This window comes from Sinocyclocheilus anshuiensis, unplaced genomic scaffold (genome assembly GCF_001515605.1).
Source record: "Sinocyclocheilus anshuiensis isolate Anshui unplaced genomic scaffold, SAMN03320099.WGS_v1.1 scaffold1365, whole genome shotgun sequence".
Lineage (NCBI taxonomy): Eukaryota > Metazoa > Chordata > Actinopteri > Cypriniformes > Cyprinidae > Sinocyclocheilus > Sinocyclocheilus anshuiensis.
The window spans coordinates 819,665-838,334 of record NW_015551032.1 but is presented as its reverse complement, the minus strand read 5'-3'; the positions used below and the strand labels follow the sequence as shown (position 1 = coordinate 838,334).

General features: G+C 37.9%; 1 protein-coding gene across 1 annotated transcript in view; it reads right to left on the bottom strand.

Moving 5' to 3' along the window:
* The window catches only part of LOC107661219 (extracellular matrix protein FRAS1-like), a 133,051-nt gene that overhangs the window by 61,504 nt on the left and 52,877 nt on the right, over positions 1-18,670 (bottom strand). Inside the window, exons 6-15 of the mRNA XM_016450718.1 lie at positions 17,225-17,358; positions 16,932-17,015; positions 15,542-15,643; positions 13,040-13,231; positions 11,462-11,551; positions 10,756-10,794; positions 10,493-10,640; positions 7,299-7,445; positions 6,605-6,739; positions 120-263 (exon numbers count right to left, since the gene is read on the bottom strand). Of these exons, the coding sequence (XP_016306204.1) occupies positions 120-263; positions 6,605-6,739; positions 7,299-7,445; positions 10,493-10,640; positions 10,756-10,794; positions 11,462-11,551; positions 13,040-13,231; positions 15,542-15,643; positions 16,932-17,015; positions 17,225-17,358 (1,215 nt within the window). The remainder of the gene's footprint in view (positions 1-119; positions 264-6,604; positions 6,740-7,298; positions 7,446-10,492; positions 10,641-10,755; positions 10,795-11,461; positions 11,552-13,039; positions 13,232-15,541; positions 15,644-16,931; positions 17,016-17,224; positions 17,359-18,670) is intronic.

The window sequence follows — 18,670 nt, the reverse complement described above, 5'->3', positions numbered from 1 at the left end:
TTTAAAACTTTTAAGCAAATCTTTGTTCAATTAAAATATTTGTTAAAATGTTTAATTTTATTACTGACCAACAAACAAACCACACAGAGTAACCAAGATGTGAATTCTGCCCATCATACCATAACAGCTGCCTTGATTAGCATAAAAGCCTGGACCACAATCCAAAACACAGAATCCATCCTTCAGTAAGTGGGAGGGGTCTGAGCATGTCAAACAATCCTGAGGCCCCGGCCCCTGGCAAGATGAACAGGAGTCATGGCAACCTAAAGAGGAAGAAGACAATAATGTGTTCAAAATCAAACTAAACAACACACACACACACACACACACACACACACATGCAAAACAGCATAAGCTGGCATTACAAGGTTACTTTATGCTCTAGTGTTGTGTTGTGGCTTTTCTGTGAGGAAATAATGTGACCTTATTTTGACAGTGAGAGAAAACATGCCAGTCAGACAAGAACAAAAGATGACCTTTCTGAGGGAGCTTGTAAAAGGTACAAAAAAGGCAGAACACCACACTTGTATATATAAAGAAAGTCCCACGATTTGAAAGATACATACAGAAGCACATACATAAGATGAATATGTGCATTAAAACACATACGTAATTGAATATGGCATTAAAACACACAATAACACATAACACAAATGCATCTTCACTAACAATAACCTTCTTTTATAATCATCCCTTGGTAAGATGTTTGTGCCGCTAGCACAATCTATTCAAAGGCCTACCAATATATCTAAAGCATAAACACCAAATACAATCATTGCTAATAAATGTAGCTTTAGGCCGAATTATCAGAATCAGAATAAGAAGAGCTTTATCGCCAGGTATGTTTACACATACGAGGAATCTGTTTTGGTGACAGCGCAAACAGAATGACAGTGACAAGACAAGAAACTGATAATAAAAAGAATAAAATAGTATAAGTAAATAGGAAATAACAATATACAAAAAATATACAAAAAAATATATTATTGATATAACTGCATCAGAGAGCCAGCTCTTAAACCTCCTTTCTGTAAGCAGACTCATCTCTGTGCTGGATGAGGCCAACAAGTTTGGTGACATCAGTGAACTTCAGGAGCTTGACAGAGGGGTCTTTAGAGGTGCAGTTGTTAGTGTACAGGGAGAAGAGCAGTGGGGAGAGAACACATCCCTGGGGGGCGCCAGTGCTGATGGTGCAGGTGCTGGATGAGAATTTTCCCAGCCTCACTAGCTGCTGCCTGTCTGTCAGGAAGCTGGTGATCCACTGACAGACGGAGGTGGGCACAGAGAGCTGAGTTCATTTGGACAGGAGAAGGTTTGGGATGACAGTGTTGAAGGCCGAGCTGAAGTCCACAAACAGGATCCACATGTAAGTCCCTGGTCTGTCCAGATGTTGTAGCAAATAATGCAGTCCCATGTTGACTGCATCATCCACAGACCTGTTTACTCAGTAAGCAAACTGCAGGAGGTCCAGCGAGGGTCTAGTGATGTCCTTCAGGAGGGCCAGCACCAGTCTTTCAAATGACTTCATGACCACAGATGTTAAAGCTACAGTTCTGTAATCATTTAGTCCTGTAATTTTGGGTTTCTTTGGGATGGGGATGATGGTGGAGTGTTTGAAGCGTGAAGGGACTTCGCACAGCTCCAGTGATCTGTTGAAGATCTGTGTGAAGATGGGGGCCAGCTGGTCAGCACATGTTTTTAGACAGGCTGGTGTAACACCATATGGGCCTGATGTTTTCTTTCTCTTCTGCTTCCGGAAGACCTGACACACATCTTTTTCACAGACCTGAAGTGCAGGAGGTGGGGGAGAGGGAGGTTGCTGGATGTGTTAATAGATCCATAGAGGGAAGGTCAGAATCGGTGTGGGCTGTGAGACAGGGTTTTTCAAACCTGCAATAAAACTCATTCAAATCGTCGGCCAGTTGTTGATTCTCCACAGTGCTGGGGAATGGTGTCTTGTAGTTGGTGATGTCTTTCAGTCCTTTCCACACTGATGCGGAGTCACTGGAAGACACTGTCGTCACTCCTCCTTTTATCCTTCCGGAGCTCCTCCGTGGGACTCGAGACCGGTGAGTGGTGCAGGTGTCGTGCATTAGCATTTACTCCACCGGCCTCGCTCCGTTCCCACGGCTCTCGGCCCCGCCCCTCTCGTCCCATTCCTCTTAGCCACTCTGATATCCTTTGTCAGAATGTTTTTGGCCTGTTTATACAAGACTCTGTCCCCATTCCTGTAAGCATCTTCTTTGGCCTGACGGAGCTGTCTGAATTTTGCAGTGAACCATGGTTTGTCATTGTTGTAAGTTAGATGAGTCCTGGTAGGAATGCACACATCTTCACAGAAACTGATATAAGATGTTACAGTATCTGTGAGCTCGTCCAGATTGGTGGCAGCGGCTTCAAAAACACTCCAATCAGTGAGGTCAAAACAAGCTTTTAAATCCTGCTCTGCTTCATTAGTCCATCTTTTTACAGTCCTTAATACAGGTTTAGCTGATTTCAGTTTCTGCCTGTAAGTTGGTATAAGATGAACCAAACAGTGATCAGAGAGCCCAAAGCTGCCCGTGGGACAGAGTGATATGCATCCTTTATTGTGGTGTAACAGTGATCCAATATATTGCTGACTCCGGAGGGACATGTAACGTGCGGTCTGTATTTTGGCAGTTCACGGGAAAGATTTGCTTTATTAAAGTCCACAAGAATGATTAAAACAGAGTCTGGGTGTTGTTGCTCTGTCTCTGTGATCTGACCTCTCGGCCCCGCCCCTCTCGTCACATTCCTCTTAGCCACTCTGATATCCTTTGTCAGAATGTTTTTGGCCTGTTTATACAAGACATTGTCCCCCTTCCTGTAAGCATCTTCTTTGGCCTGACGGAGCTGTCTGAGTTTTGCAGTGAACCATGGTGTGTCGTTGTTGTAAGTTAAATGAGTCCTAGTAGGGATGCACATATCCTCACAGAAACTGACGAATGATGTTACAGAATCCGTGAGCTCGTCCAGATCGGTGGCAGCAGCTTAAAAAAAACTCTAATCAGTGCAGTCGAAGCAGGCTTATTAATGCTTCATTAGTCCATCTTTTTACAGTCTTTATTACAGGTTTAGCTGATTTCAGATTCTGCCTGTAGGTCGGTATAAGATGAACCAGACAGTGATCAGAGAGCCCCAAAGCTGCCCGTGGGACAGAGTTATATGCATCCTTTATTGTGGTGTAACAGTGGTCCAGTAAGTCTCTGGTAGGACATGTAACGTGCTTTCTGTATTTTGGTAGTTCATGTGTGAGGTTTGCTTTATTAAAGTCCGCGAGAATCATTATAACAGAGTCCGAGTGTTGTTGCTCTGTGCCTGCGATCTGATCAGCCAGCTGTTGTAACGCTGCACGCAAACTACAATGTTCAGCAAAACATCTGAGTAATCAAAACTGGCAGAAGATTGTGTGGTGTGAACTACTGCCGAATGTTCAGCAGTTCATCCCTGGTAAAACTTATTGTGTTTGAAAAACAACAGACAGAAAAAACGAACAAAAACATTAAAACAACTGGAGAGCTCCTCCCCAAGGCAGCCATACGCTGCGCCATCTTGATGCATCTTGAGGCATTATTTTTTGTCACCGGCTGGTTGTGGATTTCCGATATTTGGAAAAGCTTGATTGGGCTTTGAGTAAACATGGAAGGAGGGTTTTCTCCAAGTTTTTCCCATAAGGTACGAGTTCAATATATTTACTTTGTAAAATAAGTGACCTAATTTTAATAGTCAGGGCACTAACTCAGTCTCCCTTTAGCAATTTACTGAACTGCTCCACGTAAATATATCACACAAGCCCTAAAATCTCATCAATCTACCATCTCTCCTTCAGACAGAGAGAGAGAGAAATGTGGGACAAATTAACAGCTGCGCATGCCTTCAAAATCACCTTCTGGTTCTTTCTGGTTATGAGGCTGAATATAACAAACAATAGAAGATGTCTGTTATTCTAGATTTTGAACATTTCTTGCAATGTGAATCTTGCTGCCACTGTGCTAATGTGTTGTTAGTGGTTTCCAGGGAGTTGCTTTGTGGTTAATAAGGTGTTCTGAATGGTTCTTAAGGTCCTATGCCGTTGCTAGGATGTTATAGGTGGTTACTTCTTGCCCAAAATCCACTAAGTCACTCTGATATTCTGGTCCTTAGATGTACTTCCAACAATGTGCATTTTAAATAAATGTTGTTAAATGCTGAAAAAAAAGTTTCCACGGTTTCCACAAATATATTATTCAGTGCAACTGTTTTCAACATATGTTATGTTTCAATATGTTTCTTAAGCACAAAATCACCATTTTAGAATGAATTCAGAAGGATCATGTGACACTGAAGTTTGGAGTAATGGCTGCCGAAAATTCAGCTTTTACTAAGAAAAGTGACATCATACCTCTCATTAAGTCACACAGTTGGTATCATTCATGTCTACAGCAAAAGACTTAAAATAGAAATACCGATACTTTTCCTTAGTAAGAACCACTTATTTCATATCTAATATTTTATTATGCCTTGTGTCATAATTTTTCTCAGATTTCTGTACAAATACTGTTAGATACTTTTTTTTTTTTTAATTTTTAATTTTTTTATGAATAATCAATTATTATAAATTGTTACGAACACCACAGAATTTGTGAAAACAGTCTCTAATTATGTTGTGCAGCAATAAGGTCACTAGACTCTAGATTCTTTGTGTGAGTCTAGTGCTCAGGATTAAACTACGAATCTGGGCACGGCGCCCAGTGTGAAACATTCACGGTTCTACACGGCACCTCTCCACAGACTCACACACAATGGCACCAAACTGGCCCAGAACCCTGAGTAGCTGGAATGGGACCACATATTTTGACAGCCAACAACAAAGTGTGAACAAGAGACATAGGTAACCATGTTTAGTGGATTTGGAAAAGCTTGCCATGCTAGACAAATTAATGACAGCACACTTGGGCATGTCTGTCAGCACAACTCTTTAAGGTTTTACATGACTTCTTGATACGCTGCGGATGTGAAAGGATACATTTTAAGATATCCAAGTTGTGGCATGTAAGAAGTGTTCGGTAAGGTCTGTTAGTGGTTTGTTTCCAAATAGCAATGTGTTACATGAGATATACTAAAAACAAAAAATTTAACTCCATTATAACATTGTTTAAAATGTAAATGAGAAAGGGAGAAAGGCACAGAGACAAGAGAAGAGAACAGATGATGAAGGAACATCTAAAGGCTTCCTCTAAGATTCCCTCATTTTTTAGCTTAGCTAATTAACTTATTGAACATTAGAATTTTTGCTCTCAATCAGAGAGTAAAACAAGAGAATGAATCGTTATCGTTTGGCCACAATAAAAACCTTCCACATTCAATTGCTCAGTATGACTCATTCTCGCTAAATCCACCATAATGGGCTCAACCTAAGCTGGATATTTCTTTCCCATCTTGTCCCTTGTAGAACAATGCGGTCCAATCTGTGGGAGAGGCTTATTAAAGTGTGAAATTGAATGAGAGTGGGGACTGAGGTAATTGCTGTACAGTCTAGTGGTCCCAGTCACAGACCAGTTAGCAGGTCACTAATGCATGATTCCCTCCAGATTGGATTGCTATAGTCAGGTAGCCTGACAAGACTAGGTACCCATGTCTTGAGGTTGATTCTTATGCAAGGAGTGAATGCACTGCAGGTGCAGTAATGCTCCATCTGGTTTTAATAGCAAAAAAAAAAAAACTGACCTTTTAGAGATAACATGACGCAAAATGGTGTACAACAGGAAGTACACATCTAAATATATAAAATGGGCACTTTTGTTTATCGAGGAAGTAAATACAGCTTAATTTCGCAATTATCATATAGCAATGAACAATAAATTAATAAATAATGAAATTCTATCAGAATGAGGAGGAAATAAATAAAAATAAATTAATAAATTATATATACAGTATACACCGTTCAAAGGTTAGGTATCAGTGAAAATGTTGTTTTACAAAGACGATTCTCCATTTAATTGATCATAAATACTGTAATATTGTAAAATATTATTACAATTTAAAATATTTAGTTCTATTTTAACTTGTTAAAAATGTCATTTATTTCTGTAATAGCAAAGCTGAATTTTCAGCCGCCATTATTCCAGGATTCAGTGTCCGAAAATCATTCTATTATGCTGATTTGCTGCTCAAGAAACATTTCTTATTTTTATCTGTGTTGAAAATAGTTGTCTTAGATGATTAAGCTTTCAAGAACATCAATTATTTGAAACAGAAATCATTTATAATATGTAAATGTCTTTACTTTCATTTTGATCAATTTAATGCATCCTTGCTGAAAAAAAAAAAAAATCAAAAATCACTTTTTTTATAAAGACATATTTAAATATCAATGTATAACATGATTTTGGGCAATATTTCTATGATAGCTCCACAAGCACATCGATACTGTATTGTTTAAGTATTACTGCCATCTTTCCTATTCAGCTACCTGGTTAGATGCAATATATGCACTTTGTTTAAGGTCGGTAAGAAAGCATCATAAAAGTACAGCATAAGTAAACAGCATCACAGAAAGTGAAGACAATAAAAGTGAATGAACTGTAAACTGCAGTTTACTTACTGAGACAGCGTGTGTGGTCCTGGAACAGACCTCTCTCACAGGTGGTCACACATTGCCTGCCACTGAGGAGAAAGGACCCACCACATGCTGTGCATTCAAAGTCATTCTCACAGGTGGCACATGACGGCTGGCAGGCTGGTAGAAAGAGAAAGAGAAGGGTGATGGGGCTGGGGGATTCACTTTGTGGCTGCATTGACAAACACTATGCAAACACTGATACATTAATTGAAATTGGGTGTGTGAGAGTTTGTACATCAGGTTTAAAAGAGCGACTGTAAGAAGTTTGTCAAATGATGCTATAGCCCTCCAAAGTGAGGGGAAATTCCAGTGTAGGGTCCGGACTGTGTTTTGACTTGTTGAAATGACTGTGACAAATATGACTCATGTACATGTACATGCACATCCACATACAGTACACACAAAAACACACACACACCAACAAAGCTATAGGATTAACTATTTGTGGAAGTCACCCAAAGCACTGGGCGTTTTGAGGATTTAAAATACCATGGTGTAAAAATATGTTTAGGCCAGACGTGTGTGAATGTTGGTGAGAAAATAGGAGGAGGAGGAGGATAAAGTAAAAAAAGGAAGTGAGATGAAGAGGTGAACAGGAATTTGTGTAACAAAAGCAGCGTGGGCTGTAGAAGTACAACGGTAAAACACAATAAAAAAAAAAAAAGTATGTTTATACCTGCACAAACTTTGCCCTGAGCGAAAAAACCTTCAGGACATGACTGCAGACAGCGTCCATTCATCAACAGGGCAGAAGGATCCTGACAGCTGTCACAGTGATCTGGTGTGCCAGAGCATGTCAAACAGTCCTCGTGACACTGCACTGCTGCAGACACACACAAATAACACAGTCAAACTCCTCAGAGGACAGAAAAAGTTACTGTTTAAAACACTAACTTAAATTATGATCATCATTAACATCACCTCTGCTCTAATGAGAATGAGCCAGTTGCCCTGCAGCTGTGACAGTGCATTTTCATTTTACTAAGGCATTACACAAACCCAAATGTCACAAATGGCTGAATTTACCCATTAAAGAACAACCAGAACAATCAAAGAACCATTTATTGTGAATGCTTTTGTCATGCGTTTGGTTGTAGTAAGGAATCACATGACGAAGGAATACATTCAGGAAACTACTTTAATAGACATCTCACGGGTAACAGCGTCTTGTTGTCTTCTGAGCCATCTTTATCGTTTGGTTTCTGCGTAGACCTGCATTTACGTCTCTTGTTATTTACACTACATGCGTGAATCGGTGGGCGGAGCTAAACAGGCAGTGATGTAGAATCGGTGGGCGGGGCTAAACAGGCAGTGATGTAGAAACAGGCGTTGATCTTCTTCTGTGGAGGCGGGGTTTAGCCACACTATTACGTCATAAAGTAGCACATTCCACAACCTGTCGTTTTGGCAGATTGGCATCAATACAAGCTTCTTTAGACTGATGAGAAAGTTTGAGTTCTGAAACTTACAGGATGTTTTTATAGTACAGTGACCTCTTAAGTGTCAAAAGATCAAGGCAATTTTGATTTCTCAGTTCATGACCCCTTTAAAGTTAAAATTGGCTTTGTGGACAGTGTGGAAATTAATCTACATTTATTTCTTCACTAAACCATATACACTACTGTTCAAAAAGTTTGGGGTTGGTAAGATTTCAAATTTTTTTGAAAGAGGTCTTTTATGGTCACAAAGGCTGCATTTATTTGATTAAAAATACAGCATAAATAGTAATATTGTAAAATATTATTACAATTTAAAACAACTGTTTTCTATGTTAATATATTTTAAAATGTAATTTATTAAAGTGATGGCAATGCTGTATTTTCAGCAGCCATTGATCCAGCATTCAGTGCCACAGGATCCTTCAGAAATCATTATAACATGCTGATTTGGTGTTCGAGAATTTTTTTTTTGTAATATTAACATTCAAAACAGTTGTGCTTCTTAATATTTTAGGAAGGTGTGATGCATTTTTTTTTAGGAGTATTTGATGAAAAGTTCAAAATAACAGCATGTATATGAATTTTAAATCTTTTGTAACATTATAAATGTTTTGACTCTCACTTTTGATTTCTTGTTAAATAAAAGTATTAATTTCTTAAAAAACAACAAAAAACTTACAGACTCCAAATTTTTGAAAGGTAGTGTACATGCTTTTCTTCACTCTAAACCATATGTATTGTTTTAATATTAACAAATATTATTACATCATATAATGGTTAAAAGACCATTACAACTGCTAGCCTGAAGAACCTGGAAGTGCAGTTGCCAGTTGTGTGATGTCATGGTAATTTAATCTATAGTCATGCAAATGAACCACCAAATTTCCCACCCAGTCTTTAGTGTACTAATAAGGCACTCAAAACTTCTCCACATGGTCCAACTGAAACCTGAGCCTATAGTTCTCTCTGGCACCATTACTTGGCACAAGAATTAATTACATAGTCTCTAATGAGCTGGTAAATCCCTTGCTAAGGACTTTGGGCTGCAGGTTTCTGGCTCTATCCATGAGGCCAGAGCAAGAGACATGGAAATAGGGCAATGTAGGATATTAAAGGTGCGTTGGTAATCATTTGATGGTCATTCCCAATTTTTGGACTGGACTACAAGCAAAAGGCCAGACTCATATCCAGAGGGAGAAAAGGAAAGCTCTAAGTCTTTATTATTTTCTGACATTCCCCCATAAATCACTTTTAATTAAATACTTTGGTGTGTGAATCAATAACTCTTGGTGAAAAACTATCCTACTCTCCATTTTCCAGTTGAAGTAAGCATTTTTTACCAGAAGGACTTTTGAGACTTTCCATCGATTTGAAAAATCTACTTGTTTCGAGTGCAAATGCATTATAATACGGCCACTAGCTAGTAAATCCTTCCGAATCAGAGCATTTCTCACAGTAACACTGCAAGTCATTATATCTCAGACATTCTATCTGATAAAACACTGATGCTGGGCTCCTTCTGTTCCTCACAACAGGCAGACAAGTTAACAAATGGTTATGTGGCTGTGAATGCATACACACTGTCTTTGCCGTATTGATCAAATGTGGACATTAACCAGCTAACAAGCACTATCACCACGCAAGATGTTACTTACCATGTGTGATTAATATTGCTTATGATAAACATATAAGAGAAAAATGTTTTGTTTTTGGTAAACAGGACAGTCGTATTTCTGTTCAAAGTTTAAGAGAAAATATACTATCTGACTGCTGCGTTTAGAGGATAGATACATTAGCATTATCTAATAAGCATAAACACAGAGATGCCAAACGGTCAACACGCATACATATAAACATCCAAACAATTTACCCTGTCTCTTCAGATAAACATACAGTATATATCTATATAAAAGCAAAATGTAAACACAAACACATTCTGCTTTCTTTCTCTCTATGGTATTTTCCAAGAGAAAGAGGGAGAGTGAAAGATGCATGTTCCTTCTTGCAGCATCTCTTGAAGTCACCTTGGAAATTTAGTATATAGAGCAGACCCAAGTCTCATGGGTGCTGGAGAGCTAAATAAGCATATTATCTAACCAGAATATAATCTAATACTATAGCTCTCATCTCTCTCCCACTGAGATCAACTATGTTTTGCCTTTATGGTTCAGGAATTTTTCCTTGGAGGGCTGATAAAGAAAGATTTTCAGAACAATTCAGAAATGTTTTTTTTAAATCATATAAAGAAATGCTTTTAAACTGGGAATAGAATGATGTAATGTTCTTTTGAAGTAAATAAATCAAAGTATAACCCCAATTTCACTGATTATATTGGAATATATTCACAAGAGAGCATGGTAATTAACTACAGCAGCTTCATACATCATTGCTGTTTGGGAAATGAACACCAACATAGATGCGCAGGTCTCACCTGGATTGCAATCCGGACAGCACTGTTCAGGGTGAGGTATAGTTAGAGTGCCCAATGGACAGGTGGGACAGGAGTGCTGGTAACAGGTCACATGACCCTCCTGACACTGGCACTCGCGACACAGCCCCTCTCTGATGCTCTCTAGATTCTGAGACCAGAGACACAAGAACAGTTAACAGACATTTTTGCTTAGACAAAAAATCGGTTATAATAGTATTTATTAATTTTTGCAAACCATAAACCAAGTTCTCATGTTTACTTACAGTGAGGCGTCTAAAACTCTTGATGTTGGCTTTCTGCCCCTAAATGGACAAAGACAGTTTGAATGGTGGTGGCATCGATTTGCTTGTCTTTTTTCTTCATTGCTATCAAAAGCTATTTGTATATTAGCGTTCAAAAGTTTAGGGTCAGTATTTATTTATTTTTTGAGAGAGAAATTAACACTTTTATTCAGCAAGGACACTCAATTGATCAAATGTAACAGGAATAGATTTATAATGTTACATACAACCTATTTTAAATGAATGTATTTCTTTTGAACTTTCTCTTCATTAAAGATTCCTGCAAAAATGTATCATAGTTTACACAAAATATTAAGCAGCACATCTGTTTTCAACATTAATAATAAGAAATGTTTCTTGAGCACCAAATCAGCATATTAGAATGATTTCTGAAGGATCATGTCACACTGAAGACTGGAGTAATGATGCTGAAATGAATTATATTTTAAAATATATTCAACAGTTATTTCAAATTGTAAAGATATTTCACAATATTACTGTTTTTACTGTATTTTTGATCAAATAAATGCACCCTTGGTGAGAATAAGAAACATCTTTCAAAAACATCTTACTGAACCCAAACCTTTGAATGGTAGCATATGTATTTCATATGTGAACATGGATATAAAACATGATAAGACCAATGTATGTTTTACCAAACCCATATTTAAAGAAGCATGCTTTGTACCCTTTGATGTGGCTGTGAATATGTACAGGAACTGGTTGTTGTCCTACACTCAGGGCAGCATTTCCCAGGCAAACGGACCAGTTTTTCTCCCTGGCACAAGGTGTGAAATTTTAGCTCATTTAATTTCAGCATGAAAACACCCCCAGGGTAATGATTAGATGTCTGACACAGAGCCGCAAATCTGTAATTACATCACATTTCCAATTCTACCTATGAGGTTCTTTATAGGGGGCCATTATCAATAGTCATTTACATTCATAAGAGAATCTTTAGTTGTTTCTGTGTAACACAGTTTGATCACCAAAGTCATGGTGGTCTCACAGACGAATCAGCAGATGTCAGTGAAATATGCTACAGATGGGAAAGAAGGTTTGATCAATGTTTTCAAAAAGATACAGAAGCATCTTTTGTGTTTCTTGTTTAATCAGACACTCTACTGCTCTGACTCCAGTGAACATCAGCTCTTATTTTAATTAATGCAGGACCTTAAAACCACTGCACTGAAACAAAAAAGTAACCTAAAATGTACTTCATGTGAGAACATCTAATTAAAATGGTTTAAATTCAAGTAAAAAAAAAGAAAAAAAAAAGTTATTTAACATCACCAAAAAAAATAAATAAACAAAAATAAATTTAAAGGGGCAGTTCACCCCAAAATTTAAATTCTGTAATCATTTACCCACCCTCATGTCATTCAACTTCACAACACAAATTAAGATATTTTAATATTCTCTTATATTTTTTGCCCATCCATTGGTTATCCACACAACCAAAACTTTCATGCATCAAAAAATGCAAAAAGACACAGTCAAATATTTGAGCAGTTTAATCCAAGTCTTCTGAAGAGACATGATTGCTTTATATGACGAACATATTTAATTTAGGCTTCTAATCACAATAAAAATATCTTTATTTGAGTTCCAAAGATGAACAAAAATTGTATGGGTTTGGACTGACATGAGGGCGAGTGAATGATTACAGAACTATCCAGAAAATGGGACTAGTAGAAAAACAAGTAGAAATAGCTCCAAATAACTGCATGTTACCACTTTTTAGAGCATGCATAATAGTTTTACACACCAGAATGTATGTCACATTTAAAACCTGAGAGTTTTCTGTTCAGACTTGTGTACTACTCTTTCAAACTTCCATTATGAACTCTACCATGATACCAAAATCACAGGACTTAAACACTTTTAAATCAGAGTTTCCTCTCTAAAGAATAACCTTTACAGTGACACTTCTGGATTTGGGCCAAAAGTACAATTATTAAGTGATAAATCTCCACAGTGCTCAACCTTTCAAAGCTCCTTATGATTAATGGAGAAGCGGAGAACATATCGATTGAATAAAGTTGTAATTCATAACGGGACAAATGACCACAGAGATAATGTGCCCCAGGTTTCAAACTCGCCTGGTATATTTTGCCCTAATAATTATCAACATTTTTAATGGCAGTATATAGGGCATCCCCCCAGCTGAGCTTGTTAATTGTGTCTTTTAATGAGTAGAATAAGCATGTGTCCCTGCTGATGGCTCTGCATAGAAATGTGATCCTTATAAAATTTGGACACATACCTGTGGGCACTCCATTCTGGCGCACTCGACCCTTTGGCACAGCACCTGACCCCGTTCACACATACAGAACTCACAACCTGTGCCGTTCCACATATCGCCATGGTAACGGACGATGTCCTCATAGAGGCAGCTGCCTTTAGACGAGACACAATCTTCGCAGCACTGCCCAGGTCGCTTGATCTTCATCTGACCCTGAAAACAACACACGTTAGCACACATTATAAAATGTCACACTTGTTATAATGCACATCAAATCATTTTTACTTGTGCCTCAGTTTGTGAAAAGAAAAAATCATTTGTAAACGACAAGATCCATTTAATAGAGACTGATTTGTTTTTAACCCAGAATATTTATTTAAAGACCTCACAATTGTTTTACAAGTGTGCTGACAAAACAGTGTAGCAAAACAGTTGATTACTTACTTGAATGAGGGACATACCCCTTTGCATTCAATGCAATTTGGATTTCATTCTAATCATTCAACTGAAACTGCTAATTGTTATCTTCTTGAGAACATGAAATCTAAACTTGATGGTGGTGGAGTAATAGGAGCAATGTTTTTGGATCTAAAGAAGGCGTTCGACACTGTGAACCATGAGGTACTTCTTTAAAAGCTCACACTTTTCAATTTTTCTGCTGAAGCTATGAAATGGATGACTTCTTATTTAGCAAATAGGAAGCAAAGTGTGCGTCTTGGTAATAGTCAATCAATGTACCGAAATTATAATATTGGAGTTCCTCAAGGATCAATTCTGGACCCTATCTTGTTTAGTTTGTATATTAATGACTTGCCGCTAGTCTGTTCATCTGTTAGTATTCAAATGTATGCTGATGACACAGTTTTATATGTGCATGCGAAAAACAAACAACAAGCAGCGAACATTTTAACTGATGTATTGGTCCATGTTTCAGATTGGTCCAATAACTCATATTTACATTTAAATATAAGCAAAACTGTTTGCATGTATTTCTTACAAAAACCAACAGTGATTCCCGATCCTGATGTATTTGTTAAAGGAGAAAAGCTCAAGGTTGTTTCTGATTTTAAATACTTAGGAGTAATTTTAGATTCCCAACTGACATTTCAAAAGCATGCCAAAAAGGTAGCCAAAATTATTACATTTAATTTGGCTAACTTCAGGCATATAAGACCATGCTTAACAATAGAAGCAGCAAAACTCTTCATGCACTCTATGATTTTTTCTCATATTACATTGTTTTACGAGTTGGTCACAAGCAAGCACAACCATTTTAAAATCAATTGAATCTCTTTACAAACAGACGCTTAAAATATTTGATCAGAGGACTAATAGTTATCATTATTGCAATATAGTTCAAAAACATCATTTATTGAGTTTTGATAATATTAAATATTTGGTTGATGCTTGCTTGATTTTTAAGATTTTAAATGGTTATGCACCTCCCCCACTATGCCAGTTTATAATGCAGAAGGATAATAATGGCAGAGTAACAAGGGCAACTACTAGAGGAGACTGTGCTGTACAGTTTAGGCGTACAACATTTGGACGGTCAGTCTTCTCAATTAGAGCAATTAATTATTGGAATACTCTACCAAATGAATTAAGGAGTAGTACAAATTATTTAACATTTAAACATAAATTAAAGTAATTGTTAAAAGCAAGTCATATTTGTAATCATGTGTAAAAAAAAAATTCCTTTATGATACTGCCATTATTATCCTTAGTGTTTAATTGTAAATGTTATTGTATGTATATGTGTGATAATTTACTGTATTTTAGATTTTTAGGTTGCCTTTTTAAAATCTGGCAAGGGGCAACAGATGAAAATTAGCCATTGGGGCTAACTCTGGCTTATTTACAGTATTTTACTGTTGATTAATGAGCACTGTCCCGGTTAAATAAATAAATATTTGGAAGTTTTAGAAATGAGAAATTAGGAGTTTGGACGGGACCTACTGAAGGGCTTGTCCCTGTTGTTTTAGGAAAATAGCCAGTGGACTGGAAGAGAAAAACTAAAGATCTGTAAAACTAGTCAATTAAAAAAAAAAAGCTGAATTTTGCCAACTTTTAACATATAGACAGACTCTAGCTATATGAACTAAAACCATAAAAGCCTCATTTTCATTTAATGGGGTGATTTCACACTCTTTTAAGGATTCACACTTATTAAGGTGAGATATAAAAATGAAATGTCTGTTCCTGCTGAGAATTGTTCTAAAGCACAGTTACATAAGATCATGAATTTTGCATGAAAGCAAAAGACTGAGATGGAAAACACCCAGAAGCAACAGACAAAATGCGAAATATATGGTGCAAACAATCCTGGATGACGAAAAATCCTAACTGTCACTTTCAGACCAAAGAAGCATAAACTGCAAGAATCAAAGTGAGACTGTATTAAATTGTAAATGGCAACAGTCAGTGAGTTAACAGCTTCTCTTTTGTGATCTTCTCAGTATGCTTGTTGGTCAAGAAAGGTCTTTGACATGAAGTGTTGGGGTGTAATGGATTTCTGCTGACCTTATCACAGTGGAGAGGAGGGCACTTCTCCATCTGACAGCGAGAATGAGCGCGATCGCACACACAGGTGGTACAGCTGCCCCTCTGCCACTGCTTGCCGTGCTAAAAACACACACGTACACAATAAAACTGTTCTGAGAGAAGGGAACATCTACTGTATGCCATCAATACTATGTTTTTAAATGCATGTAAAATTCCAATTCGAAATTCCAGAGCTACGCCACCAATGTCTCGATTCAATTTCAAAATTCAGATAGCATCTCAAAGTTGTTCAAAGCTTTAGCAGCAGAACACATTACAGCACATAATTAATTTAAAATAAATGACAATTTCAGCCAGTGCTGTAGTGAACAAGACAAGTACTAGAAGGAGATGAAAAGAATGGTGAATGTTATCCTTTGTAAATCCTTGCTTTGCTTTCACACAGTCCACTGTGATTAAAAGAGTTGAATTCCGCTGAGTGGGACGTGATCGCTGAGAACACGGTGAACAGAGAAACAGCCCTAAAAGACATGCTGATGAGAGATTTCGGGGACGCTTGTGAAGTTTGAGTGTCTAAAGAGAGGTGTCACTACTGCAAGGATGAAACCATATATTCCAGATTGAGGGGATCAAATGGAATAATTTAAGAATTAACCATTAAAAAAACCCACATGATTTATCCATCATCTGAATATGCTATATCTTTAGTAATATTGAGCCTATATTGGCGCTTTGACAACTCCGTATTATAAAGGAACTGTATGCATGTTTCCAACAATAAACTTTTGCTAATTACTGGTATTACTGGCACATTTAATCATACACTTTATCTTTACCTTTCTTAAATACTTGGTCAAGGAATATAAATATATATATATATATTAATTACTACTATTTACTTTTGCACTGCTAATATTTCGATATTCGATGTGTATTCACACTTCTTATTTTATATTGCAGACTTTTTCCATTGTATGCAGCTATGCTGTAAATGCTTTGGCGATACAAATGTAGAGTTTTTTATGTTAATGAAGCAGACCAAAACTGCAAATTGAGAGAGAGTGAGCAAACAGATGAAAAGTCAGTTGAGGGAATGATGAGTATTATGGGTGTGAACAACGAAGGGAGGAACAAGAGATGATATGAGGCAAGAAAGAAGTATGGAGGAATGACAGAAGCAAGAGTGACAAGCATATCACACACACACCAAACTCAGACACGGCTCTCTGCTCAACCCATCTGCCACAATATGAATGATGAACACACTTTAACCCACACTTACCATCCCCTCCCTCAAAAGGTCTTCCGTAATACAGACATGCATTATCCCATCTGTCACTCTCGATCTATCTCTGTCCTCGGATCTCTGTGCATATTTCACCTTTCTCTAATCTCTTTTCCGTCTTACCTTGTACTCATTCCCAGCCTCCATGCAGGGATTCGGCTCACATTGAGGACAGCACTGTCGTGGCTGGACCACCAGGTTCTCATTCTGTATGTCAAATGAGCACATCAACATGCTGTTTTAATAGTTAGAACAACTCTTTCAGTTCATAATAACATCTGAACAGGATCAATCAGTCTTGATTTTGAGATGATGTGGTAGTTTTACACATCAAGACGGGCAGAACTGTGTTTTGCCTTGACTATTACTGACATGACAGATCAAAACACAAGGCACAGTTCAGGGCTGTTACTGACCGCTTTGCATGTAACAGGCTGACACTCTGCAACCAGGCATTCAGTGTGACCGTTTCTGCATCGACACTTTGCACAGGGGCTGGTTGTCCATTCCACCCCATCTCTGTACTGACGGCCTTCCCAAGAGCAGGAGGCTATGGAATCAAAAAGAGCATTTTAATTGCAAAACTGAACAAGAATTTCCAGCACATCATTGGTCTCTGACAGTATGAAGCAGAATAAACCCTCTTGGGACCCATATAGCTAAGAAAAGTAATCAGCAAAACATTCAAAAAAGAGAGGCAAACAGATGACTGCTACTAACATCACAGCACGCGAGTAAAAGCTGAAGTGTAATATCTGTGCCACTAGTGAAACCAAAAAAGAATGGCAGAAACAATAGCTGTTTTCAAAGATTTTCAGAACGTACCCCAGTTTGCCATCGTTTGAGCAAATTTATGCCCCAAATTTACACCACTTGTTGAACCCATGCCATTATATCCACTCAAACAGACACAATTCCATTTGTGGCCACTAGAAACTACACACATCTTTAAAAATGTCTTCTGTATTATGATGTACATCCAAGTGAAATGGATTATCGAGAAAACAAAAAAAAGTAGGGCAGGAACTTGGCTCTCTCCTTGGGTTTTTGATTGGATGGAGGCAGATCTAAATGTAAGCTTGCAGTTGACTTTAAGAGAGGTACAAGGTTTAAGTGGACGAAACGACTGGAGAAGTCCAGAATACATGACCAGAGAGAAGTCTATTGTTGTTACATTTTGATTAAAATTTATAAGGTCAAAAACGTTTAAAAATAAACTATAAGAATGGATGAATTGTTTACAGTAACTTCAGTAACATGCACTTTGAAATTAGTTAATTTCCATTTAAAGGGGGCATAACACACACAGTTTCACCCAATCTCATGTTAATCTTAAGTACCTATAGAGTAGTAATGCATCCTTCATATCTCCAAAAGGTCTTTAGTTTTATCATATTTATAAAAGAGAGATACAGCTTTACGATTCTCTCCGAAAAAAGCAGAGCTCCTGGAGGCGCGCCGTGGGCGGAGCTAAAGAGTGACGAGCACTTGAGCGCCGATTGTCAACAAAACAATTCTGAATCATGACGGGTGTCTTTTATAGCTGGGACCGCTCCATCCTTCAGTATCAAACGATGTGCAAATCCAGCATCGAACTGGGCCTTGTTTATAAAACGTTCGTCAACAAACACACTTGTGAAACTCCGTTGCTGCCCCGGAAAAACAAACTGTATCCACTGTTTACATAACGCTGGGTTCTTTAGGAAGCTGAACAAAGTTATCTTTCCCTTACAACCAAAAACACACTTCTTTGGATTGGAGACATTCTTCCCGAGCAAGTCCCGTGCAGCGCTGCCGCCGGATGAAGCGCGTTGATGGGCGCCATCTCGCTCTTGCTCTGGTCGATGTGTGCACGGGCGCGC